The 24,180-nt window shown below is 43.1% G+C and overlaps 2 protein-coding genes across 4 annotated transcripts in view; one reads left to right on the forward strand and one right to left on the reverse strand.

Annotated features, from left to right (window-relative positions):
• Positions 1–24,180, reverse strand: part of EMB2458 (FtsH extracellular protease family) — a 166,235-nt gene that overhangs the window by 23,211 nt on the left and 118,844 nt on the right. For all 3 annotated transcript variants that reach the window (XM_087691687.1, XM_087691686.1, XM_087691685.1), the window contains exons 9-14: positions 7,729–7,850; positions 7,368–7,569; positions 6,077–6,205; positions 5,707–5,889; positions 3,037–3,156; positions 2,687–2,872 (exon numbers count right to left, since the gene is read on the reverse strand). In XM_087691687.1, the coding sequence (XP_087547813.1) occupies positions 2,687–2,872; positions 3,037–3,156; positions 5,707–5,889; positions 6,077–6,205; positions 7,368–7,569; positions 7,729–7,850 (942 nt within the window). The remainder of the gene's footprint in view (positions 1–2,686; positions 2,873–3,036; positions 3,157–5,706; positions 5,890–6,076; positions 6,206–7,367; positions 7,570–7,728; positions 7,851–24,180) is intronic.
• LOC148027147 (uncharacterized) lies at positions 9,325–10,997 on the forward strand. Its single transcript, XM_087690652.1, has 2 exons — positions 9,325–9,377; positions 9,491–10,997. The coding sequence occupies exons 1-2, from the start codon at positions 9,325–9,327 to the stop codon at positions 10,995–10,997; spliced, it is 1,560 nt and encodes a 519-aa protein (XP_087546778.1).

Genomic DNA, 24,180 nt, shown 5'->3' on the forward strand with positions numbered 1-24,180 from the left:
TAATCTATTGGAGTTCATCGAATGTGTGATAGTTTGACTATGGCTGCATCTTTCAAGTTAAAGTGCTCTATCCTTGCATATTTTGTCTTGTCTCTAGTGATATACATGAATTGTGAAAAATATAATTTAAATTTAAATTTTATAGGGTTTTGAAAATGTTGTCTGCATCCCTCATCCCCATCCTTAGGTTTGGAATTTGCGCCACAATTTTCATCCTCGTTCCCCATTCTAATTCCTTGTTTATGTTTCTATTGTTTTCAAATCTCCCTTATTGCATACTGATTTGCAAATGCATTGGTTGCATTCTAGAAAGAAATTCTTTCTCACATTAAATGGATTGAAAGATTTGATGCAATGGGAAGTTCTCTTTCTCAATCCTCAATTTGCATAGCATTAAGAAGTTAAGGTGAAACTTGTGTCACAACATTGAAAAAGCACTCTCCATGATCTTTGAGAGAACTCATAGCAAAGGAATTGGTGAATCAAGACAAAGGACACCATTTGAGCTCCTTGCTCGATGATCACTGCAATCCATAACAAGCTCCCAAAATCCCTTAGCAAGTTATTCAAGCAATGGGCTATGCAAAATCAAAGTGTGATATGTCAATAATACCCCTAAACATTAGAACATGCTGACTTAATTGCAGCCTCACCATCTACAACAAAGTCCACAATAAGATTTGGGCTAATAAGCTCAATGTCAATGTTTCACTTTGATGTGAGTACATTTGTGCACCATCCCACATGCATCACATGAAGATATAAAATGCATCTCCCCACGGGAATACGAAACCATGAATGGATCACTCCTACGTGCCACTCCAACCATCAACACTCAAAGTGACCCAAGTTTTGGCTCATTTGCTCTTTCTAGTCAATGCTGATTGCTCAAAAAGGTGCATAACATCTGCAATGATGGAGGTACATACGAAGGATCATACTTACCAATCTTCTTCCACATCAGTTTAGAATACTCTGACCTAGCAGTCAAAAATAGATATTTTCATGAAAGTGTTAGCATTGTACATATCATGGGTTTGTATGGCATTTGAGGGGCATTTTTGGATGCATTTCTTCATTTATTGGCCATGCCAGCTCTTGATTGGCTGACCTATATATTAAGCCTTTATTGTGACTGGCCAACCTGCTTATAGCACAGCTCATTTTCAGTCCATTTATAGGCTCTATCTCCTCCATTTTATCATCTCAGCACACTACATCCTGCTAGAGAGAGGGAGACTAGGAGCACTTTACTGGTTGCCTAGAGCCTGTGTGGATTTTACAGTCATGCTTTGGTATATGGATTTCACTTCCCATGTTCATTGTCTCTGAGTTCATTCGTTCTTGTGCTTCCATTTAGTTCCGTGTGTACACAGCAGGTTCACTATTTAGCTTCCGTTGTTCTATATCTGTCTCATATGGTATCAATAGTCCATGTCTGTCAGTTCATGCGCTTCTACTATGACTAATTGCTTTTGCAGTCTTCTCCACCTTGTCCGACTGATTATGAAGCCATAACGGTGCATTTTAGTTTCCTACTTCATGCGCTGCTGGCAACTCATTTTCTGGCCCTTACAACACCCTGCAGCTGGTGGTCAACCTGCACGGACCCTGTTGTGTGCTGTTGTACCCTGCATTTTAACAGCCCTGCCTTTGACTTGACCAGCTTAGCCTTTGTCTTCAGCCATCTGCAGTCATTTTGATATTTTATAAAGTTGTTTTTCTTTCGCAAGCAGTCATCCACCTGCTTTGACCTTCAATTATCATATATTTCATGTTATGGTGGTTTTTGACCTGATCTACACTCAAAAGGGAAGGCTTATGTGTTGGTTGTGCCTAGCCTCAGTATATTTCCTTCAATAAAAACCTGTTAAGCTTGTGTCTTTGGGATTATTGACCATAAGTAACCTACGTATTCTCTCTAAAACCCTTACTTATCTTATCTTTATATCCTCTATCAATGGCTCCTGCATGCTGTAACACAAGCTTAAAGGCCTTGACTATCTCACTTGAAGATTTGTGATGAAATCTTGATTTGTGCAGAAGCCCCTCTAGTACATCGTCTTAGACTCTACTTCTCCTCCCTGATGACCATCTCCTCTTCCATTTGGTTTGGGACAAAGATGACTTTTGAGGAAGCAGTCCTAGACTTGACATAGATGTTGCTTTTGAGTTTTATGGAGTACTTGGAAAACCCGCAGCTTGGAAACATTTGAGCATGTCATTGTGAGCACTGCCCATACTTTCGAAAGGTTTAGCACCAAGTTCTCTCTAAAAGTATTGCGACTAAAGGATTCAATCAATCTCAACTATGAGAGTTTATGAAACTTGTTGGTCGCACTATTTCATTGTGTTCATCCCTTTGTATATTGTGCATTGATATATAAACTAGCTGTTTTACCAAAGAAGCGTGTGTGTGTGTGTGCGTGCGTGTGCGCACTTGAGTGGGCTTGTGTGCATTCATACATACATCATATCTGTCTGTGGGTGAGGGGGGAAGAGAGAGATTGTGTGTTTGTGTGCGCGCGCGTGCATGTGTCTGCATGCATGTTTTAAGAGAGGAGTAAATGCACATGCACTGATGCCACACACATGCCTACACAAAATTGTATACATAAACATGCATGACCCTATGTATATATGCATGCATGTGTGCACTTTAGGCCTCCATTTGTTGATCATTTACCTCTCGTGCTTCTTTGAGCTCAAACTTTGATAGATTGTTTTTATGTCCAAATGGGAGCAACAATTCTGCTGCTGCACTTGAGCCAAAGCACAAAACCAGTTTTTTTTCGTAGTATGACCTTGTGAGTGTTCCAGTCTCTTCATAGCCACCTTCCCTTCTTTTTCTGAACCGAGTGAAGCCAATGGCCTGCATAGTCCAAATGTTAGCACAGGAAACTCGTAGCCTTCAGCACCAATCAGCATGACAAGCTTTTACACTTTACATCCTTGAAAATTTGTTATATAAGCAAATCTTAGAAGAACAAATACAGCAAAACGAAAGCATTTACTGTACATGGCGAAGAATCTCACCTCCCATGACCCTGGGTCTAGCCAGATTTGTATTAGAGCATCAAAGTTTGGTAAGAGAAACCCCATTAATCCACGTCCAGCAGCCCAAACTGCATGGGGATACTTGAATTCTCGTGTCCACTGCTCCACATCATCAGATAAGTTCCAAACTTTAGAAGAAAGCACAAGAATTCACTTGAAAAGAAAGAATTCACTTGAAAAGAAAGACGTGATATCCCATGAATTATGTATTTGAGATTCAAACAAGTTCTCTACCTTTTTTTTTTTGTTTTTAAGAAAAATACATATCAGGTAGCTTTCAAGAGAGAAAATCATATTTTTGTCATATCAGACCTTACAAATCTCAAGGTACCATTAAGTAATGTTAAAATTTTGGAGAGAGAGAGAGAGTATATGTGGGTGTGTTCACACCCGTGCACATATAAAAGGCACGATGGCCCTTTATTCCCAACACTTTCCATGCCATATCCAACAAAATTACATTTTACCACTTGGTCATCAAGCTTTCCACAAAGCTCTTTGGGTACATTCGCATATGCGACACAACCAATTCACTGAAAACACGAAAGCACTACACACTAGGCTTCTTGCTATACCATGCCTCATATGGTGTAATTGTCTTGAATGTTTTTCTAGGAGCACAATTCAAAATATGAATTGCACACATAAGGCCTTTGAGCCAAAATCTATGAGGGAGCCCTTTGCTCTTCAACATTGCATCTAGTCATTTCCATAAGAATCCAGTTCTTGCATTCTGCTATCCATTCTGTTAAGGAGTCATCCTCACTATGGACTGATGTGCAATGCTCACAACTGCTCCTGATGCCCTCACAACAATGACATGATGTTGCTCATGATATCACCCAGGTAAAATGCAATAAGAAACAGCCACAACACAGGCTGGACTGGTGAAGCTGGACAGTAAGAATTTCAACGGGCACATGGGTCATCACTGAGGATGAGGGTTGGTGGAGTGAATTTAGACAAAAACACCAACATTGGAGGATGAACCACAGCAAAGTGCAGCAGCAAATGCAAAATTTCAGCAAACAGGACACGATTCTAGGAATCATACCACGTCAGAATGAATGCACTTGAAATCAAAGAAAGAGTAAAGCGATGCTGAAACACTACAGAGATGATATAAACGGTGAAATATCAGTGATAACCAATAAAGGTGTAAAATTCAAGTGGATGGTCCAAAAATAGGAACAATAATCAAAATTGCGATCAAAACTAGACCGAACCACCATACCTCTTGATGCCCCTCACAAACAGAAGATCACCATGACCACTAACACTAATTAAGGCAACTTGCTAATTAAGGCAACTTGCTAGCCACAATCAGCACATTCGAAAAACAAATCATATTTCTATAACAGAATCACCACATGCATTATCCTCATCTGCAAAAAACTTGTTGAAGCCTCCACAAATAAAAGAATTCCTGACCAGGGATGGTGACATAAGGGCTGCCATAAGGAAGATCTACAAGTCACAATTTTATTGGCGCATTTGAGTATCATCCATGAACATCAGTATCCATCCCCTTATCATCATGCAGTATGCAAATGAAAGGGTCCGAAATTTCTAACTCCATATAATGGTTGCATCCACTGGTTGCCAGATGGAGGCTACTATTTGACACTTCAAGATCAACTGAAGTTTTCATTTTAAGTTCTGCAAGCATTGATGTGACTTATAAGTTATTTCCTATTAGTCATTACTCTCCATTTTTTCTGAATTGCCTCTCCTTTATTCAGGTCCATTTTTGCATTAACAGAGGTCTTGTTCACATTATTCGTTGTCCGTGCCCTGGCCTGGGAACCATTAACAGTTTGCTGATTCTAAGTTTGCAACTGTTTCCTATTCATAGTCTTAACTAAATCCAGAGATACAGAGGCTAGAGAAGAGGAAGTATTCAATTGAGCATTGGGATATTTAGAAGACAAATTCCCAAACTTGCCACACCTTCAAGCATGCACCTGCAACTGATCTGTAAGATCTTGCTCACCATTTCTGGGCATTGAAAAATAATCATCAGCAAGGGCTTGTGCCATTACATGTGAATCATCAAGTGACACCAGCCCATGCAAATCATATCTGGTTGTCAAATGATCTCAGTATTTGAGGAACGGATGTGTGCCACTACATATAACAAGCCACTCTAAGGACAGCCCTCATGCACCAATTGTCCAATAGATCAAGGCTCAAAAAATCCTGTCCTAGAGCAGTAGAGGCTTTGTTGTCGTCAAGGCTCATACAGCCAAAAGTCAGCATATTGCAAAATTTCTATGGTTTGTACAATGTAATCCTGACTCACATAAAACAATGTTTTCTGAGCAGAACCTACATGATCAGGAGATCCTGGTTCACACATTTGCCACATTATGGTTTCCATCCTGGCACACATCTCCGTCCAAATGTGGATGCTTGAAAGTACGAGAGCTCAACAGCACAGAATGTCACTAGGAAAATTTGCATGCAACCCTGCCTTCTAAACAGTCATCAGTTACTTAAGTTGAACACCAATGTAACCTCAGCCCACTGATACTGTAGAAAATCAGATCTAAATCTAAATATACTGAATCTATACAGATATTGTACCCAGAAAGGGAAACACAATTTGTAACAAAAGAGGATGGTTCCCAGAAAACAAAAGATACGCACAGGGTAGCCAGGCCCACGTAACTCAAGACCTGGGCGAGTCTCATTGAAAACATCAATGGAATAAACAGCTGCTTCAATGTCTTCTTTTGTAACTCGCAAGCCTAGCCAATCTCTCAGTCCAGATTTCCACCTGTTCATCCACTTCGTCTTAGCAAGCCACTCAGGAGTGAGCTTGTTCAGGGTCTGCAATCAAACAAGAACCATGTGATTACAACTTCTTTCGCAGATTCATACTATCTTGCAGCCTCCAGGCAATTCTGGCTACAAACTGCAAGAAACTGAAGGACAGAAGCAAAGAAATTGGATGAAAGAAGCTACACATGATCAAAATAAAGAAAAAATATGTAAAGAAGCTGAAAGAATTACGAACTGCGAGCCACTTGAATATAGTGAATAACTCCTCGTCATCTGTATACTTCCATGAAACAAAACTTGATTCCAGCCCACGGGGTACCTCTTTCAGCTGCTGAGGTGTCATGCCATTAGTCTTTCTTGCCATCTGTAATCCCAGTATTCCAACACTCAGGTACACCCACATAGACACAGATGCGTATCTCCAACACAAACATGTTTTTTGATGTAGTATCTCTTCAAGATCACACTTTTGGAAAAATGCATTAACAACAAAGTAGCATTGTTCTTGAGAGAGTAATTTTAAAGAGGAAAGTCATTTAACATTGAAACTTATGCTGGATATAGTAGACTAAACAGTGAGATCGGTGCAATAAGAGAAAGCTTCAAGGACTGTTACCCTAGGCTCAAACATAGACAGTTTGCTTTATTGTGTGTGTGCACCACATGCAGCCTTGGCAGTCAAGGGCCGCAGCAAACACAGTCTTCAAAATAAGCTACTTTGCACTTTGAAGACCCCAAAATAAGTTTAGCATGAGTGCTTGTACAGAAGCCCACATCTTCAGACATTAATATCGTTCATTCCCAGCCATAGCACAAGAATTTTGTTGGAATAAATGTTAAGACCAAAAAGTTCCAAGCTGGTAGACAAGCCTAAGTCCCATGAAAGGGTCAAAAATATAGAAAATATAGAAAATAAGGGTCAAAGGTGATTCCCAATAGGTAAATAGTACTCAAGCTTGTCATGGTGTATGATTTTATCACCTTTTGGCACCAACCTTCAGCCTGTAATACAAACTGAAGATCGATTGTGCTCCACTTACTTGGAGTCTAGACATTACAATGCCGAGGCCGTTTGAGACCATGGCACTGGGGAGGCATCTGAAACAGATGCATTCTCCATATTGTAAGCCTTAGAGGCAGAGACACATTGTTGTGCCTATGACTAGAAGCATAAGTGTCATATCTGTATGCAGCATTTGCATGAATTGAAGTGTGCCTCACCTATGAACACCCTATACTCATCTACAAAAGTGGTAGCCAGGAAAACAGGCCAACTTTATTATAAGAGAGTTTCGATCAACCAATATTTTGTCACTATCATCAGCTACCATCTAATACTGCACCCTCTCAGCGTTGAGTTGCTAGTGGATATACTTCTAGCAGTTTCTTGCTTGTTGGATCATTGGTGAAAAGCAACCACTCAGTTCGTGAAGCTTCATCACAACCCAGATGAGTGTAAGGCTGCACAGTCAAGTTTGCAACAACTCAATACAAAACCATCTTATGTTGATCCTTAACAACAGTACCTCTTTCCAGTCAACCAGATCTATCAACTCATGATCCATTACAACTTTGGCTGCATTTTTTAGAATCAGCTCTCGTTCTGTCTTATTTGGTAAGGGCAGCACAATTGTTCGATCCATTCGTCCAGGCCTTCGCAAAGCTTCATCAATGTTCCATGGACGACTACTTGTCGCTAGAAGCACCACCCCTTCCTGTGTTTCAAACCTTGAAAAAGCAGAAAACAAGTATCATGATGCTTACAAAGCAAGTCTATATCACAAACAACATGAAAAATCCTGATATGAATATTCTAAAACAAACAGGACATTTGAATACAATAATGCTAAGCTCTATAAGATACAAACAAAATGACGATGTTGTTACCCATCAAGCTCCACAAGCAGTTGATTGATAAGGGATTCATGGTCTTGTTTCCTTGTGTCTCCTGAATCACCTCGGACACCGGCAAAATAGTCAAAGTCATCCATGAAAATAATTACAGGTGCCTGCTTACAAGTTAAATAAAAGCAATCAGAAAAAGGATTCCCATCTTAGCAGTAAAGTACAAGAAAACCAATCATGCATCATGATCTTGCATGTACTTGATACTGACTTAATGTGCACTGGATGCCTACATCAGCTAGACTGCTAGACAGTAGGCATTAAAGGTGGGCTCTAGAGGATACATCCACACAAAAACTTTTCATATTGTGAAATCACTGTTCATTAACTCATAGTCAAAAATATAGGTGAATAGGCTTCATTATCATAGTAACAGGGGACAGAGGGGATGGTAGTGTGGGAAGGGGGGACGCAGTCCCAGGGACGGGACCGGGCGGGGACGTTCCGGAACGGACGGACGTCCCGTCTCTGAGTGGGGACGCCGGTGAGCCAAGCCGGGATGCGTTCCCGGAACGCCTGCGTATCAAGGACACCAACTAGGGACGGCCCAGGGAGCCGTTGGGCAATTTTTGAAAAAAAATTAATTGACTGTTTGGCTGCCAACGGCCATTTCCGCCATGCTCTTGCCAATGTTTCCTATATAATGCTCCACTCTCAAGCTACACTCACACTCCAAGGCCAAGAGTCTCAACTTCTCAAGGCTCTTTTTCTCCCTCTCAAGTCTCAAGTCTCAAGGTTGAAGGCCGGCGTGCTCAAGGCTCTTTCTCTCCCTCTCAAGTCTCAAGTCTCCACTCTCTCCTCCCTTGGGCCTCCAGCCTCAAGGCTCAAGGCTACCCTCTACATTGTACAAGATTTCTCTCTCTCTCTCTCTCTCTCCCTCTCTCTCTCCCTCTCAAGTCTCTAGAGTCTAGACTCTACTCTCCCTCCCTTGGGCCTCATAATTCATTGCTCAAGCCTCAAGGGCAAACTTCAAAGGCTACTTCTCATCAAACTTTCAAAGTTTCTATCATCTATGGCATCTTCATCGGCTTCCCCATCTACAAACCAACCCACATCTACCGCGGCATCCACCTCTTCACAAAGTGATAATCATGAAGGAACCACCAGCCCCACTCGAAGGAGAAGACCCGCGATACATTGATAGTCATGTGGGATGAGGTCGATTGCCCTATGTATGGTTCGGGAGGCGGTGCTAGAGCATGGACATGCAACTTTGTGGATACAAATGCAGTGGTGGTGCCAACAAGGTGTGAGCTCATCTCTTGAGCGAACCCGAGAATGAGATGAGATATTGCACAAAGGTGACCCCGGAGAAAAGACAAGAGCTTCTTGATATTCTATGAGGTGGCCGAAGCGGAAAGGCGATCTCCACAAGTGGCCATTGATCCCAATCTCATGGTGGGGTCACAAGGACGTCCTGTGGAGGCTAGCAGTAACTTGGGTAGAGGTGTGCCATCACATACCTTCCCATCGACACCTTTTGCATGTGGCCCATCCGCATCGACCACCCCATCTTCTCATCCTCGCCAAAGTACCCTCCAGGAAAATTGGAATCCTCGCTTGAAAGAAGAGACGGACATGGCTGTGCCTCGTTTCTTCTATCATGATCACATTGCTTTCCGTGCGGCTCGGTGAGTTTCTAGTGTCAAGTGATAAATAATAAATTATTATGTTCATTTAACATTATTATTTATCATCATATTGATTCTTAACATGCTCTCTTTGATTTATGAACATTGAATAGGTCTGCATACTTTAGAGCCATGGTTACGAAGATTGGGGAATATGGTTCTTCCTATGTTCCCCCCTCTTCGGAAACCCTTCACACCACCCTTCTCGAAAAGGAGAATAGGAGTGTTGAGGCTGCTGCGGCAAATATGAAAAAGCTATGGGCCAATTATGGTGTCACACTTGTGATGGATGGATGGAGTGACACCCGCAAGTGGTCTATTCATGGAGTGGTGGCCTACTCTCGTGGAGAGATGTATTTTGTCAACTCACATGACGCCTCCGGCTCCGGGAAGTCTACTGATGTACTTGTTGCGAAGTGGGCAACAACTTTAGAAACCATGGGAGCAGAGAATGTGGTGACCATTTGTACAGATGGCGAACCGGCAAATCGAGCAACAAGAAACATACTTCAAGCCACATATCCTCACATCACCGTCTCTTTTTGCATGGCCCATTGTCTTAACAATCTCATCAAAGACATTGGGGCCCTACCATGGATAGCTCTTGTCATGGATGAAGCCAACAAAATTGTCACCTTTGTCCTCAATCATGGGAGGATTCACCATGAGTTCACCAAGAGGTCAAACCTCTCTCTGCTCAAATATTCAGAGACACGGTTTGCTTTCAACTTTCTCATGTTAGGCCGCTTGTCCACATGTAGCAGGGCATTACGAGGACTCTTCCTTAGTGATGAGTTTTCTAGCATGCCAGAGGCTTCCACAGCAAGGGGACAAGAGTGCAAAGCACGAGCAAATGACACGGCAGGGTGGGAAAGTATGAAGCGCACTGACACCATGATCAAACCAGTCATGGACCTCTTGAGGGTTGTGGATGGCATGTTGCCATGCATCGGCAAGGTATATAAGGCCATGGATCGGATGATAGAGCGCCTCAAGGTTTATGTTCCTGATAAGGACTACGATGAGATCAAATCCATGTGTGTGACAAGGTGGGATGCCTACTACTCCCCTCTCCATGCAACAGCCTACATGGTGGATCCCGAATTTCAAGGTTGCAAGCAGGAAAAGGACAGAGAGGTTAGCAATGGCTTCAGGATTATCTTGGATCATCTAGTGCCACACGCAGGTATCAGGCGCAAAATCAGAGATCAATTGCAATTATATCGTGAGAAGAGGGGTAGTTATGGATTGCCAGATGCACAGATGGATCGCTTCAAGATCGGCTCAACACTTTGGTGGGAGGATTATGGTGCAGATGGTCTAGAGTTAAAGCGATTTGCCATCCGCATTCTCTCACAGTGTTGTAGCTCCAGTTGCTTGGAGCAACTTTGGTCAGTATATAGCCACATCGCCTCTAAGAAGAGAAACCGCCTTGGAGTGCATCGTGCCAATGATTTGGTCTTTGTGAGTTCCAACTTGCGAATGCTTTGCAAAGGCATGGTGAAGAAAGTAGATTCATTCACCGAATGGAAGCAGGCACAACAGGATCTAGAGGTTGACCCACTTCACACAGCTCAGATTTTGGAGGACCTTGAGGGCATAGGTGAGGAGGAGCCATAGGTTGTCGAGGGCTTCACAGAGTCCGTGGAGATTCCGCTTCATCCCACTGTCCAACCCACTACTTAGTCTCGACTCTCGACTCTCTAGAGCACTCTAGACTCTTGAGTCTTACAATTTACCCTCATACTTAGCATTTGCCATTATGTCATGTGGCATTTTGACATTTTGTATTTATTTTTGGCTTTAGTATTTACACTCTCCTCCCATCTTCTATGTACATTTGTCATTGTAGTTTGAGCCTTGGCTCTTGACTCTTGAGTAACGAGTGGTTACAAGTCTTTTGGATTTCCTAATATAATGCTCTATTTTCTTCTATGTGGTGCAAATGTGTCCTTCAAATGTTCCTCTCTTAGAGTAGATTAAGTGTGATTTTAAAATACTAAAAAAAACTACTTTTTAATTGCCGTTTTTCCCCCGTCCCCGGGACGGTCCTTTACCCACCCTGTTCCTGTTCCCCGTCCCTGTTCCCGTTCCCGTTTCCCATCCCATGTTACTATGTTCATTATAAAGTCTATCAAAAAATTTAGAAACAGTGGTAAAACACATCCATACCTGATGCATCCAAATCACCAACACAGCAACAATCATACAATGAGTGCCACCATGAAAGTCTAAAGTAGACATAAGGCTGAAATGACCAACCACCCATACAAGCATGGTTCCCATGAATCCAAGGAATCCATGCAACGTTCGGTTCTAGGGTTTCCAAACTCAACCCGAGTTTTAACATTAGGTCGGTCGATCCTTAGGGTAGAAACCCTAGTTCGTTGTTTGCATGGGCGTTCAATTGACCCAAACATTCCGTGAATGTGGGTAGGACCTTTGGGTTTGAGGGTTTCGACTTGGCGTCCAAGTGCGATACTAGGCTGCATTTCTGACGTGCCAAGCCCTAGCTAGTACTTGAGGTTTTTATCGTATCGACTAGCTATGCCTATACGAATCCCTTGAGGTTTAGGTGATTTAGATAAATTGGGCTACTTGTCTTGTGACAAGGAACGATCCTTTCCCAGAGATGCTAAACTTGTTCTAAAGGTGTAAATAGTTGCAAGATGTCACAATACATGTAAACATCCCATTCATTGCTTCTACGTACCACAAGAATCGCAATAACCCTATCTTTTCTTGCTAAAGTCAAAACGCATGATAATTTGAAGAATAACTTACATAGGACCTACTAGCATTTACATCAAAGAATCATGCCTACAACCCTTTTGTCTAAGCTTTAGAATTTCATGCTTTGATAAGCCATGCAACCTTTCCTAAATGTAACTCTTGATGAATGAATTTTTCGCATGACGAATATGTAACATGCAACCCTTTTCTAACTACAACGTAGTTAATGAAGTTCATGCAAAGCGAATATTATAGGCCTTGTGTTGACTTATTCCATTTTACAAGCATATACAACATGCAAGTCCATAGATTCATTTTCGTGCTTTGCAATTTCTTTCCGCAGTGGCTGCCTTCCCTCTATGCCTTGCATAAGGGGGTTCATGACTTTCTTTAAGCACCTTTTGTCGAACAGGAAGAGTGACACAAAGGCGATTGTTCATGAGAAGGTAACCGTCTTTGATGGAATAATCTGGATGAGAACCTCCTTGCTGTAAATTTGACCAAATTGCTGCAAAATCAGTATCTTCATCATAAGTATTCTTCATCGTTTGAAAATCTTCATGATGAGCCACTGTAATAGTTGCAATGCGAGGCACTCTAGAAAGTGCATCAGTAACTACATTTTGTTTCCCTAGAGTGTACATAATTTGAAAATGAAACATAGACAAGAAATTTTCCCATCTTGCATGTTTCTCCTGCAAATGCTTTTGAGTCTTGAAATACTTCAAGCTCTCATGATCACTTTTAATAAGGAATTCATTGCCTAAAAGATAATGTTTCCATATCTTCAAAGCATGAACCACTGCTAAGAGCTCCTTTTCATAAATGTCATACCTTTTCTCCACATCATTTAGACGGCGGCTTTCAAAGGCTACGGCATGGCCTTCTTGATTTAGCACTGCACCAATATAATCACCGCAAGCATCTGCTTCCACCACAAATGGTTTTACCAAATCTGGAATGATAAAAACAGGTCCAGAAGTAAGAGCTGTTTTCAGCCTTGTGAAGGCTGCCTTCTCTTTTTCCTTCCATTGGAAAGAGGTCTTCTTCTTTGTAAGGTCATAAAGTGGAGAAGCCATATGTGCAAAATACTTGATGAAGCGGCGGTAATAAGAGCATAAGCCAAGAGATGATCGCACCTCATGTACATCATGAAGATGAGGCCATTCTTGGATTATCTTGATCTTTTCAGGATCCATCTGAATCTCTTCAGAAGAGACGACATGCCCAATGTAATTTATTTTATGCATGAAAAATTCACTCTTTTTACTATTTACCAAGAGTTGATTTTGTTGAAGTAATTGTAGAACAATCTCCAAGTGCTGATGATGCTCCTCTTCATTCTTGCTAAAGACAAGAATATCATCAAAGAAAGTACTGACATATTGTCGATGCTCTCTAAAGATGCACTCCATCATTCGATTAAAGGTGGCTGGTGCATTGGTTAATCCGAAAGGAACCATCAAGAATTCATAAAGACCGTATGAAGTTCGGAAAGCAGTTTTGTATACATCTTGTGGTATTACCCTAATTTGATGATAACCACTCTTTAGATCAATGCGGCTGAAAACCCTTGAGCCTCCTAGATGATCCAAAATGTCGTCAATTCTGGGAATAGGAAACCGATTCTTCACAGTGATTTTGTTGAGGGCTCGATAATCAATGCACATCCTGAATGTGCCATCTTTCTTTTGAACAAGAAGAACCGATGAACAAAATGGTGAGCTACTTGGCCTAATTAGCCCACAGTTGAGTATGATGGTGTTCTGGCCTTTTTGGGGGAAGTTGATAAGGAAGATCTTCCGAAAAACAATTTTTATACTTTTCCAAGAGCTGAAGTCGCTCTTAGGTATGATATCTCCAGAAACTCCAGCTTGGATCTCGTACTTCTTGCCTTTATTGGTGAGTTCTACCTTCGTTTTTTGAGAGAAGATGGTTGAATCTACTCTATGATTCCAGGGCATGCCAAGAATCATATCGCAACCATCAAGGTCTCCGATACAGAAGGTATCTTCGTCACTGTAGCCTTGAATTTGAAACTTGAGCTTGCCAATGTAGGGTGTCACAGTCATCACTGTGTCACCTTCATCGGCATTTAAAGCTTCGCGAACTTCTGACGGGGTGTCCATCTCTTCATTATTTAATCCAAGCTCTTTAGCTAATTGCAAGGAAATGACATTTTCATTCGTCCCAAGATCTATCAAGAATAGTGCTTGCTTACCTTGCAATTGTCCCCAAGCTTTTAATAATTTGCGGATCTCTGGAGTGTGTGTTGTGTTTGCAACTACATCACTAATAGCATTGATTTTCACTGGCGACTTAGGCTTGTTGTCAGAAACCTTGCTTTGTCCTTTGTTTGGACATTGCTTCGCTATGTGGCCTGTTTGTCCACATTTAAAGCACTGTCCTTCTTTCATGAAGCGCTCCTTTTCTTCTTCGGAAAGTTGCTTTGCTTGTGGATATAGATTGGAGTGAAATTGAGGAGCATTAGGAGGTGCATAGGGCTTCATCTCCTTTTGATTTGATGGTTGCTTTTGCTGCTGTTTTTGTCCTTCATTTGCTGCTTTTGATGGATAGGGCTTGCTTCTTGTTGCTAAAATGAAAGAAAGAGCTCGAGAAGGAGGTGCTTTAATGAATTTACAGGCTTACTGTCCTGTAAAACAGCAGTGATAGAAGAGGGAATATGGAGGAATTTGATAATGGAGAAGTGGGGGATGATGATGGGGCTGAACGGGGCCAGTTTCTAGCTATCTATGGGTGCTGTACATGAGTTTACAACAAAGAAAAATGATGCTGAATGAAGGAAAACGAGCTCTTATTTATAGGAGAGGGAAGAGCTAGTACAAAAGGGGAAAGTGGAGTAACACAAGACAAGTGTCCAGGCACATGTCATGAGATGTGACAAGTGGTGGGACACTTGGAAACTTGTGTGATAAGTGTCTTGACACTTGTCTCTTCTCTATGGCCTCCCTTTTTGGGCTGAATACTGTCAAGAATAGAAACAACCAAATTTAGTAAGCACAGTCAAAGTACAGAATTTACTATTTTTAGAATGATATCTCTATTTTTTAGGACTAGCATTTTTAGGCTAATTCGAGGCTCCTAAAATTTAGGGACCCCCCAATATGGGTGTCATATGAAAGCTTTTTCCATATACATCGCAAAAACAATATCACAATCTTCATGTGACTTTCCTATGCAAAGAAATGTGCATTTCAAGCTTTTAGCCCACACATACACATTGTACAAGCATTTCATGATCATGCCATCTTGTTGATTGTAACTGTCTGTTCTGGCGGATCTAGCCCACACTTCAAGGCATCAATCCTTTCTGTGTGCGAGTCCTGATATGCGTGAGTTCTGGTCACAGGCGCCTAATCGGGCCATATAGGTGAAAGTGTGAACTATCTTTTCTCTAACCCACCGTGTGGGTCCACCATAACCTGTGACCACTCATCAGTGGCCAGCTCCAATGCACTTTTCTTTATATCTAATTAGTGCAAAGGAAACAAATTTAATAAATCATTATATAGACAAATTAATGAAAAAGGATACAAATTTTGTTTCTATAGAGTTGTGACAGAGGAGGTGATTTTTGCAGAGCTCTATAGAGAGCTTATAGCAACAGATACTCGTGATACTTGCAGTCAGCATGCTCGTGGGTGAGGAGTTCGAGTAGGTGGTAGCAGGGGCATGGTCATTCGACGCCCTCCATCATCAAGGAGGGGTGGTTCGAGTGGCTTGTAGACATATATGCGGCAAGGCTCTAGTAGCTCATATCCTGTGCCTCATGATGACATCCCCCCCTTACCTACACAGCCACCACCTAGGAAGCCATCATTTAATAATGATGGTAACCTCATCAGTGAGGATGAGTATGAGTGTGTCTCATCATCGGATGCCGAGGAGTCATCTTCAAACACTCTTGATGAGCACTCAGATCGTTCTAATGATGATGATGATGGTTATGATGATGATAGTGATGCCTCATTATAGATTCATATAATATGTCACATAGGTCTCTCTTTTTTTTGTATCATATATACTAGACTGTAATTGTATCGCATGTTTTGCGTAGCCCATGCGACCGCGATGGTCACCCTCATGTATTCATCTTATTCTGTAATGAAATGGCTATTTCCACTTTAAACATGTATTCTATAATCTATCAATTTAATGATTTATGGTTTTTGTAATTTAAAAAATCATCTTAATTTTTTTCGTACTAATATCGTACCTCACCTTATAAAATCATAAGGTATCAATTAGTACTGTATTTTATCGTACCTACCTTTCGTACCTGACAACTATGACTGAATCACCACTTTCCATTTAACATCCGTAGCTTTAGCTAGCTGAAACCTGTCCATCTCACTACGAATAGCATCCACAAGATCCGCCCTCTGCAAACTAGCAATCAAAGCTCGAGAAGGGAAATGCTATTCATAGTTGTGAGGTACAAAAGGTACGATACGGTACAGTACAATAAAATACGGTACTAAATGGTACCTTAAGATTTTATAAGGTACGGTACGATATTAGTACGACAAAAAAAATAACTTGATTATTTTGGATAAAAGATAATAAAATAGATATTTTAAGTCTAAATAGCAATGCTATTAGAATATATAAGATGAGTCCTTGAGGGTAACATGCCAAAACCTAATGCGAAATGCGCAACATGTGCTATTGCTACCTACAACTTATAACTACATAGATGGGAGTGGATACATCATACATGCATGATCATACAAATAAGAGAAGTGTGGGCTTGAGAGAGAAAAGGTTGAGCGAAATTGTTTGAATCTCAACTAACCTAATCTCGTGAGACAATCATATTTGAATGGGAAAGATACATCCATTAAGTTGATACCTTATGGTACTAATACGTAAGGTACGGTACCTAAAGTATGGTATGGTATCAAACCTTTCGTATGTGATACTAGTGCAACTAGAGAGAGGAAGAGGCTAGAGAGAGAGAGAGAAGGTTGTGAGAGAGAGAGAGAGAGAGAGAGAGAGAGAGGCTTGAGAGAGAGGGTGTGAGAAGCTTGAGAGAGAGAGAGAGAGAGAGAAGGTTAAGAGAGAGAGAGAGAGGAGAGGCTTGAGAGAAAGAGGGTGTGAGAAGCTTGAGAGAGAGAGAGAGAGAGAGAAGGTTAAGAGAGAGAGAGAGAGAGGAGAGGCTTGAGAGAAAGAGGGTGTGAGAAGCTTGACAGAGAGAGAGAGAGAGGCTTGGAGAGAGAGAGAAGAGAGACATGCGTCGCCTGCGCCCCGTCGCCATCGCCTGTTGCCCTGTCGCCTGCGCCACGTCGTCGTCGTCCGCAACCACACTCTTGCTGTCACCCGCAGGCCTGTCGCCTGCATATGGAGGCCCATCGGCTGCATCCCCCGCCCTGCTGTCGCCCGCCTGAGCTGCGGGCTTTGCGCCTGATTGTCGCCCGTCCGCCCTATGCGTCAGGGTTCGTGCCGTCGCCTGATCCCTGCCCTGCGCTGTTGACTGTCTAGCCCTGCCGTCGGACCTAGGCCATGTCGACCATCGTCTCATCCCTGCCCGGCTCCATCGACTGTTCAGCCCTGCCGTCGTCTGCCAGCCCTGTGTTTCGCCCTCCTGCACCTGCGCTGTTAGGATTGTGCTCTGCCACACGCGTTATTGGGACAAGCCAGGACTGAGGCCGACAGATAACACACAGGTGCCATCGGCTGTGCTTGCATAATACGCCCCTGGACAACGCCTCTATACAGAAAAGAGAGAGAGAGAAAGAGCGAGCGCGTATGCGAGAGAGAGAGGGAGGGCGGCCTGTGTTCGTTTTCTACCACCCGTGAGATCCTGGCTCTGCATCTGACCTGCACAAGCGGTGATTCAACATGGCTGGTCTGGATATGGCTTTTATCAACCAAACGGTGGCAGCCCTTGGTCCGGATTTTGATACAAAGGAACCGGAGGATATGATTCCTTGCACAAAGGAGATGCCCCCTGGTCCTGATTTCCAGCCTGCGGGCAAACGCACCAAGCATACTTCGGAAGCGACAATGGATCATCAAGAACGTTCTTATGCTCAGGTTGCCTCGAATACTGTGGATTCTCAGGATGTTGACTGGGAGCATTTGCTGGAACTTACCAACACACTGCTTGGCGATTATGTCCAACATAATCATGAAGCTTTTTCTGACTCTGGCACTGAAGATGTGCTGGAAGCCATGGTGGACCCGAAAAATGTCTTGCGCTCATTTTCGGTGTTTTACAACCGTGCTGTTACACTCTTCTTCACTGGCAGAATCCCAATGCTTTCCCATATTCGCCAATGGCTGCACGGGGGTGTGTGTTGAGGAGATTTTTGTTGGGCCTCGAGGCTTCTATGAGGTGTTGTTGAAATTTAAAAAGCACCCTGCTGATCTCCTATCTAAACTGCCATTGTTCTTTGATCGCCGTTTGGTCCATGTTGTGCCATGGCGCCCAATGGCAGATTTTCAACGCCTGCTTCAACGGGAATGCCCTGTGTGGGTTGAAGTGGGCTGTCTATTGGCCGCTGTTAAAGGATGCTATGGCCGTTGTGGGCACTGTTCTGGTCCCCCCGAGCTTGCGGGCCATGAATCGTAACCGTTTGTGTATGTTATGGGACACTGCTAGGTAAAGGCCTACTTGCTTACGTCTTAATTGCTCTGGCATGCATCCTTTGCACTTTCGTTTGAAATGGGGCAACTTTGCAGGACATTGCTTTTCATGTGGGAAATTGGGGCATTTTATGGCCGAATGCCCAGAGAAGCAACAGACTTCAGATGTTGAGCATGTTGCGCTGCCCATGGAAGATATGGTGTGCGATACTCCATTGTAGGATGCCACCCAGCCACCTAAAGTTTTGGATAAAGGTAAACAACCTGTGTCGGGTTCGGGTTTGGATTCCCGCGGCAATGACTGGGTGGATGTACGTGCAAAGGAAGGTAAAAGGTTTGATGCTGGCCTGGCGGATTCTAGGCCTAATGCTTCACAAGATTCCATGCACACTTATATGCGGCGGAAAGAGATGTTATCTTCAGAGCATCCTGCTCATCCTATGGTTTCTTCTGCACCTCGTAATCAATCTACTAGGAAAGTATATTCGGACGGTCCAAAGGGCCCACCTGCTAAGTTGGCTTTTGATACTAGAGATAATGTGATTACCCCATGGGATCGTCGTTATCCCCGCTCCACCCCCAAGACAATGGAGATTCTGTCTACCTCTAAAGCCGGGCGTCAGAACTCTTTTGCCGTGTTAGCTGATTTTTTGGATGAGGGAGTCCTTGACATTCTAGCAGAAAAGGATAAATCGAGGCAAGCACTGCCACGGTCCTGATCTTTCTTTTGAATACACATGAAGATAGCCACGTGGAATGTGCGAGGCATTTGTTCTCGCCATAAGCAACATGCCATGTGAAGTGTATTGCACGAGAATTAGTGGAATGTCTTGTGTGCTGTTGAGCACAAGAGTCACGGTGAAGCAGGAAAAGTTGTGGATTGCCATGGGTTTCGCTTGTTTTATGCAGGGACACATGGCATGCATTATTCTGGCATGCTTATGATTGTACATGAGAAATTTCAGCCTGTTCTTATTAAAAATGATGTACATGGCCGTTTTGTGGTGATTGAAGTTTTATTTTAAGGAGAGATCTTATGGTTGCTGGGCCTCTATGCTCCGAATGACCCTTTATCCCGCCGGGATCTTTGGAATACTTTGTAGACCTCCTTATCACTTGACAGACGGGGTTTTTTGATGGGGGATTTTAATATGTATGTTGATTCTTCACAGTCCACATCAGAACATTCGGTGATGGACGCTTCGGAAAGTCCTGTGTGGAATACGTTTGCTCTTGCTGTGCTTAAGCAAGATCTCTCGTCTTGGCTACACCCTTCTACAGGGTTTACTTTCCATTCTACGCAGTATGCAACTACACGGTCGCGGTTGGACCGCATGTACATCATGCAGGATGACGATTTTCTTCTTGAGATGCTGGAAATGAAAGTGTTGCAACAATTCCTGGATAGACTCGCTTTGCTCTTTTACTCTTCTTTTTTGAAGCATTCAATCTTGCAGGGCTATATGCAGCAATTGATTGATAGATTTTTATTGGACTTCGCCGCAGAGGGCAATGCTTCTTTTGAACGATTGCTCTCTAATGTGCAGTGGGTTGCTCGGTAGTATGGGATCCATCATGCCTCTCTTTGTCGGCGGCGTCGGCATGCAGCGGAGGACTTACTGGCTTTGGTTCGTTCTCTGCTGGGAGACACTCCAGATGATGTATTCCTGCTGTCATTGGCAAGGTGTTTGGCTGATCTTATTCAAGAGTTTCAGTTGAAATCTTATCAGCAGGCCAAATTGCAAAATTTGACTGAGAATTTGCAGGACAGTGCTTGTCAGACTCATAAGTTCTTTCCCGATCTACATGCATCTCCTGCTCGAGAAAATATGACTAGACTACAGGATCCAGAAGGTCGAATGGTCATTGATCCTCATACTATTGTGAATATGTGCATGCAATATTTTATAGACCTTCTTGGTTCGTCTCCTTCACCTTCTGACCAAGTTACTAATGCACGTTCAGTTTTCTATGATTTGGTCCGCAATCAGGTTCCACTTGATATGCAAACCACTTTGGAGACAGATATATGTGAGGCGGAGGTTATGGATGTTCTGTTACACCTACCCAAGGATAAAAGTCCTGGTTGGGATGGTCTCACCAATGAATTCTTTGAGATTTGTGCTACCCAACTGGTGAAACCCTTAACGACTATGTTTCAGCAGGTTTGGGAAACTGGGTTCATGCCTTCCTCATGGAAAGAAGGTCTTATCAAACTGCTTCCAAAAGTCCCTTCGCCGTCAATGTTGAAACATTGGCGACCAACTTCTTTGATGGGTTCGATGTATAAAATCTTTTCCAAAGTGATGGCGAATCGGCTCCACAAGCATCTTCCGGCCATTGTGCATCCTCTTCAATATGGTTTTATTAAGGGCCGAAACATTCTGCACAATATCTTAAATGTGCAAATGGCCATTGACAATGCAAGGCACTCTAATCAGTAAGTGGTGTTGATTCAATTGGATCTGGAAAAGGCTTTTGATTATTTAGACTGGTCTTTCATTGCAGAACTTATGTCTACTATGGGCTTTGGTACTCGGATGTCCCGCTTGATCTACACCATTAGTACTGCGGCTTCTTCGCGATTTATACTAAATGGTGGTGTTACCGAGCCATTTGTCCTTGCACGCTCTGTGAGACAAGGTTGCCCTTTGAGTCCTCTCTTCTTTGCCCTTGAGACTCATCCGGTTCTTTCAATGTTATCTTCCATGGCAGCTTCTACTGAGTTGGTTGGATTGTCCCTTCCCTTTGGACAGCACTTCATTACTCAATCTTTGGCAGATGACAGCTTTATGATTTTGCGTGCAGACAAGGACAATCTTCACAAAGCATTAGATATTTGGACGCTCTTTGGTCATGCTTCTGGTCTTCATATCAATGCTTTCAAATCAGCCATTCTCAGTTGCACGGAGTCCGATTTACAATCCTTGGGCAGACAGGGACAGGTTGTTCCCCGTGGTTCCATTGTCAAGCATCTTGGGTACCCCTTGGGTGTTGATGTTCGGCCAAAGCAACTTCTTGAGTGGATTTCAAAGAAACTGGCAGCTAAGTTTCTGTATTGGAAGTCGCAGGCTTGGCCCTTCCATATTCGTCTCAAAGTGGCTTAGACAATTATGTTGCCAATGCTCACATATTTCTTGCCATTGCTGCCTTGGACTACTACTACTTTGAATGCTCTCACTCAGCATATTCGTTTCATGTTATGGAAGAAGGATTCCTTGCAGGCAAGCATTTCATGGATTTCTTGGTCACATACATGTACCCCCAAACGCATGGGTGGTGGGGCTATTTTGGATGGCGAAACTCATATGCTGGCACTTCGTTGGTCTCTTTTTCGTGCCATGTGTGTGGATCATCACCCGTGGGTCGTTATAGCCCGTTATTTTCTTGAGGATCACGGGCTTCTGCATGGTAATACACAAATTTGGGGCTCTTGGTGGCATGTTCTTAATGCAGACTCACCGTTTTCTAATCCTTTCTCATCCCTGCTTGTTCATTTGGTCTGCTCCTGGAAATTGGTTCTCCGGAAGGCGTGTTGGCATCCAGCGAAGGACAGCTTACATAGTAACTCTTTTCAAATGGAGTTGTTGGCAGCCTCGTGATTACTTTCTTGGGAAGGCAAAGATGAGCTCCGACCAAAATTTAACCGCATGGCACGTTTGGGCTTGACTTCAGTTGTAGATGCCACCCTTGCCAGTCGTAAGGTCTTGATATCCTTTCGTACAGCCAAGAGGCTTTTCAGAATCCCTCGTGGATACCATGATTTATGGGATCAGCTTTTGTCAGTGCTCCAGAGTAGGCAACCCTTTCCTGCCCTTGCTTTGGATTGTCCTTGGCAGGGCTGGGACCTTGCGGATCGGTTGAATTTGGAAAAGGCCTCAGTTAACCAGGTGTATCATCTTCTGATTAAAGATCATCAATGGCTGGTTACTAAAGCTAATACTGTATGGCGACTGCGGAAATCTTAGTCATGGTGGAAGACAACTGTGATGGAGGGCTAGTTGAACAAGACACCTTTCAAATGCAAGGTCTTTCTTTGGAGGGTGATGATTGGTGGTCTTCCGCTTGCTTCAGCCCTCTCCAAGCGTCGAATCTCTAACGGCCATTGTTTCTTTTGCACCCCTACTGTGGAATCGGCCCGTCATCGATTTATTTCGTGCCCTCTCGCGAAGAATATCTGGTCGCTCTTGTCAGCGGTCTAGCGCGCAGTGGTTGGCTTCTCGCTAAGCCCTTTTGATTGGGTTTTTGTTCGACCAAAATACCCCACACCGGCACAGCCACATATGAAGATCTTGTTTCATTTTCTTAGATACTGAGGATGCTGGCACAATTGGACCACTCGGAATGCCTTTCTTTTTTATTCGGCCTTTAATGTCCCGGCACATATTGTGAGGCTTAAAGGTCTCTTGCATTGGCAGATAGATCTCCTTCGGCACTCTGGCTTACTCCCTCGGGAGGACTTACTTCCCTGGCACATGGCAATTTCCTCTGCGTCTTTGCCATGAATTTTGTAACTCTTTTGTAGTTTAGTACTGGGGTCTTTTACACATGATGGCTTAGTATCATCCTATATCTTGTAATCGAGTAAACTTGTACCTTTTTTTTGTAATTAATACAATTACCTTTTATGAAAAAAAAAAACCGCTGCTCGCCAAAAAAAAAAACTGCTCGCCAAACCGCTGACAAGAGCGACCAGATATTCTTAGTGAGGGGGCACGAAATAAATCGACGACAGGCCGATTCCACAGTAGTGGTGCAAAAGAAACAATGGCCGTTAGAGATTCGAGGCTTGGAAAGGGCTGAAGCAAGCGGAAGACCACCAATCATCACCCTCCAAAGAAAGACCTTGCATTTGAAAGATATCTTGTTCAACCAGCCCTCTATCAGAGTTCTCTTCCACCATGATTGAGATCTCCGCAATCCCCATACAAAATTAGCTTTAGTAACCAGCCATTGATGATCTTTAATCAGAAGATGATACACTTGGTTAGCTGAGGCCTTTTCCAAATTCAACCCACCCGCAAGGTCCCAGTCCTACCAAGGACCATCCAAAGCAAGGGCAGAAAAGGGTTGCCTACTCTTCTGGAGCACTGACAAAATCTGTTCCCATAAATCACGGTATCCACGAGGGATTCTGAAAAGCCTCCTGACTGTACGAAACGATATCAAGACGTTACAACTGGCAAGGGTGGCATCTGCTAACTGAAGTCAAGCCCAAACGTGCCATGCGGATAAATTTTGGTCTGAGCTCATGTTTGCCTTCCCAAGAAAGTAATCACAAGGCTGCCAACAATTCCAGTTGAAAAAAGTTAGTATGTAAGCGGTCCTCCATTGGATGCCAACGCGCCTTCTGGAGAACGAATTTCCAGGAGCAGACCAAATGAACAAGCAGAAATGAGGAAGGACTAGAAAACCGAGAGTCTGCATTAAGAACATGCCACCAGGAGCTCCAAATTTGTGT

Source organism: Lygodium microphyllum, chromosome 13 (genome assembly GCF_053477565.2).
Source record: "Lygodium microphyllum isolate KBCC chromosome 13, Lygodium_microphyllum_v1.1.10, whole genome shotgun sequence".
Lineage (NCBI taxonomy): Eukaryota > Viridiplantae > Streptophyta > Polypodiopsida > Schizaeales > Lygodiaceae > Lygodium > Lygodium microphyllum.

Bases quoted from the DNA above. Each gene is read 5' to 3' on its own strand.
- LOC148027147 (XM_087690652.1), top strand. From the start codon at position 9,325: ATGGCTGTGCCTCGTTTCTTCTATCATGATCACATTGCTTTCCGTGCG. The intron at 9,378-9,490 runs GTGAGTTTCTAG...AACATTGAATAG, and splicing joins ATTGCTTTCCGTGCGGCTCG to GTCTGCATACTTTAGAGCCA.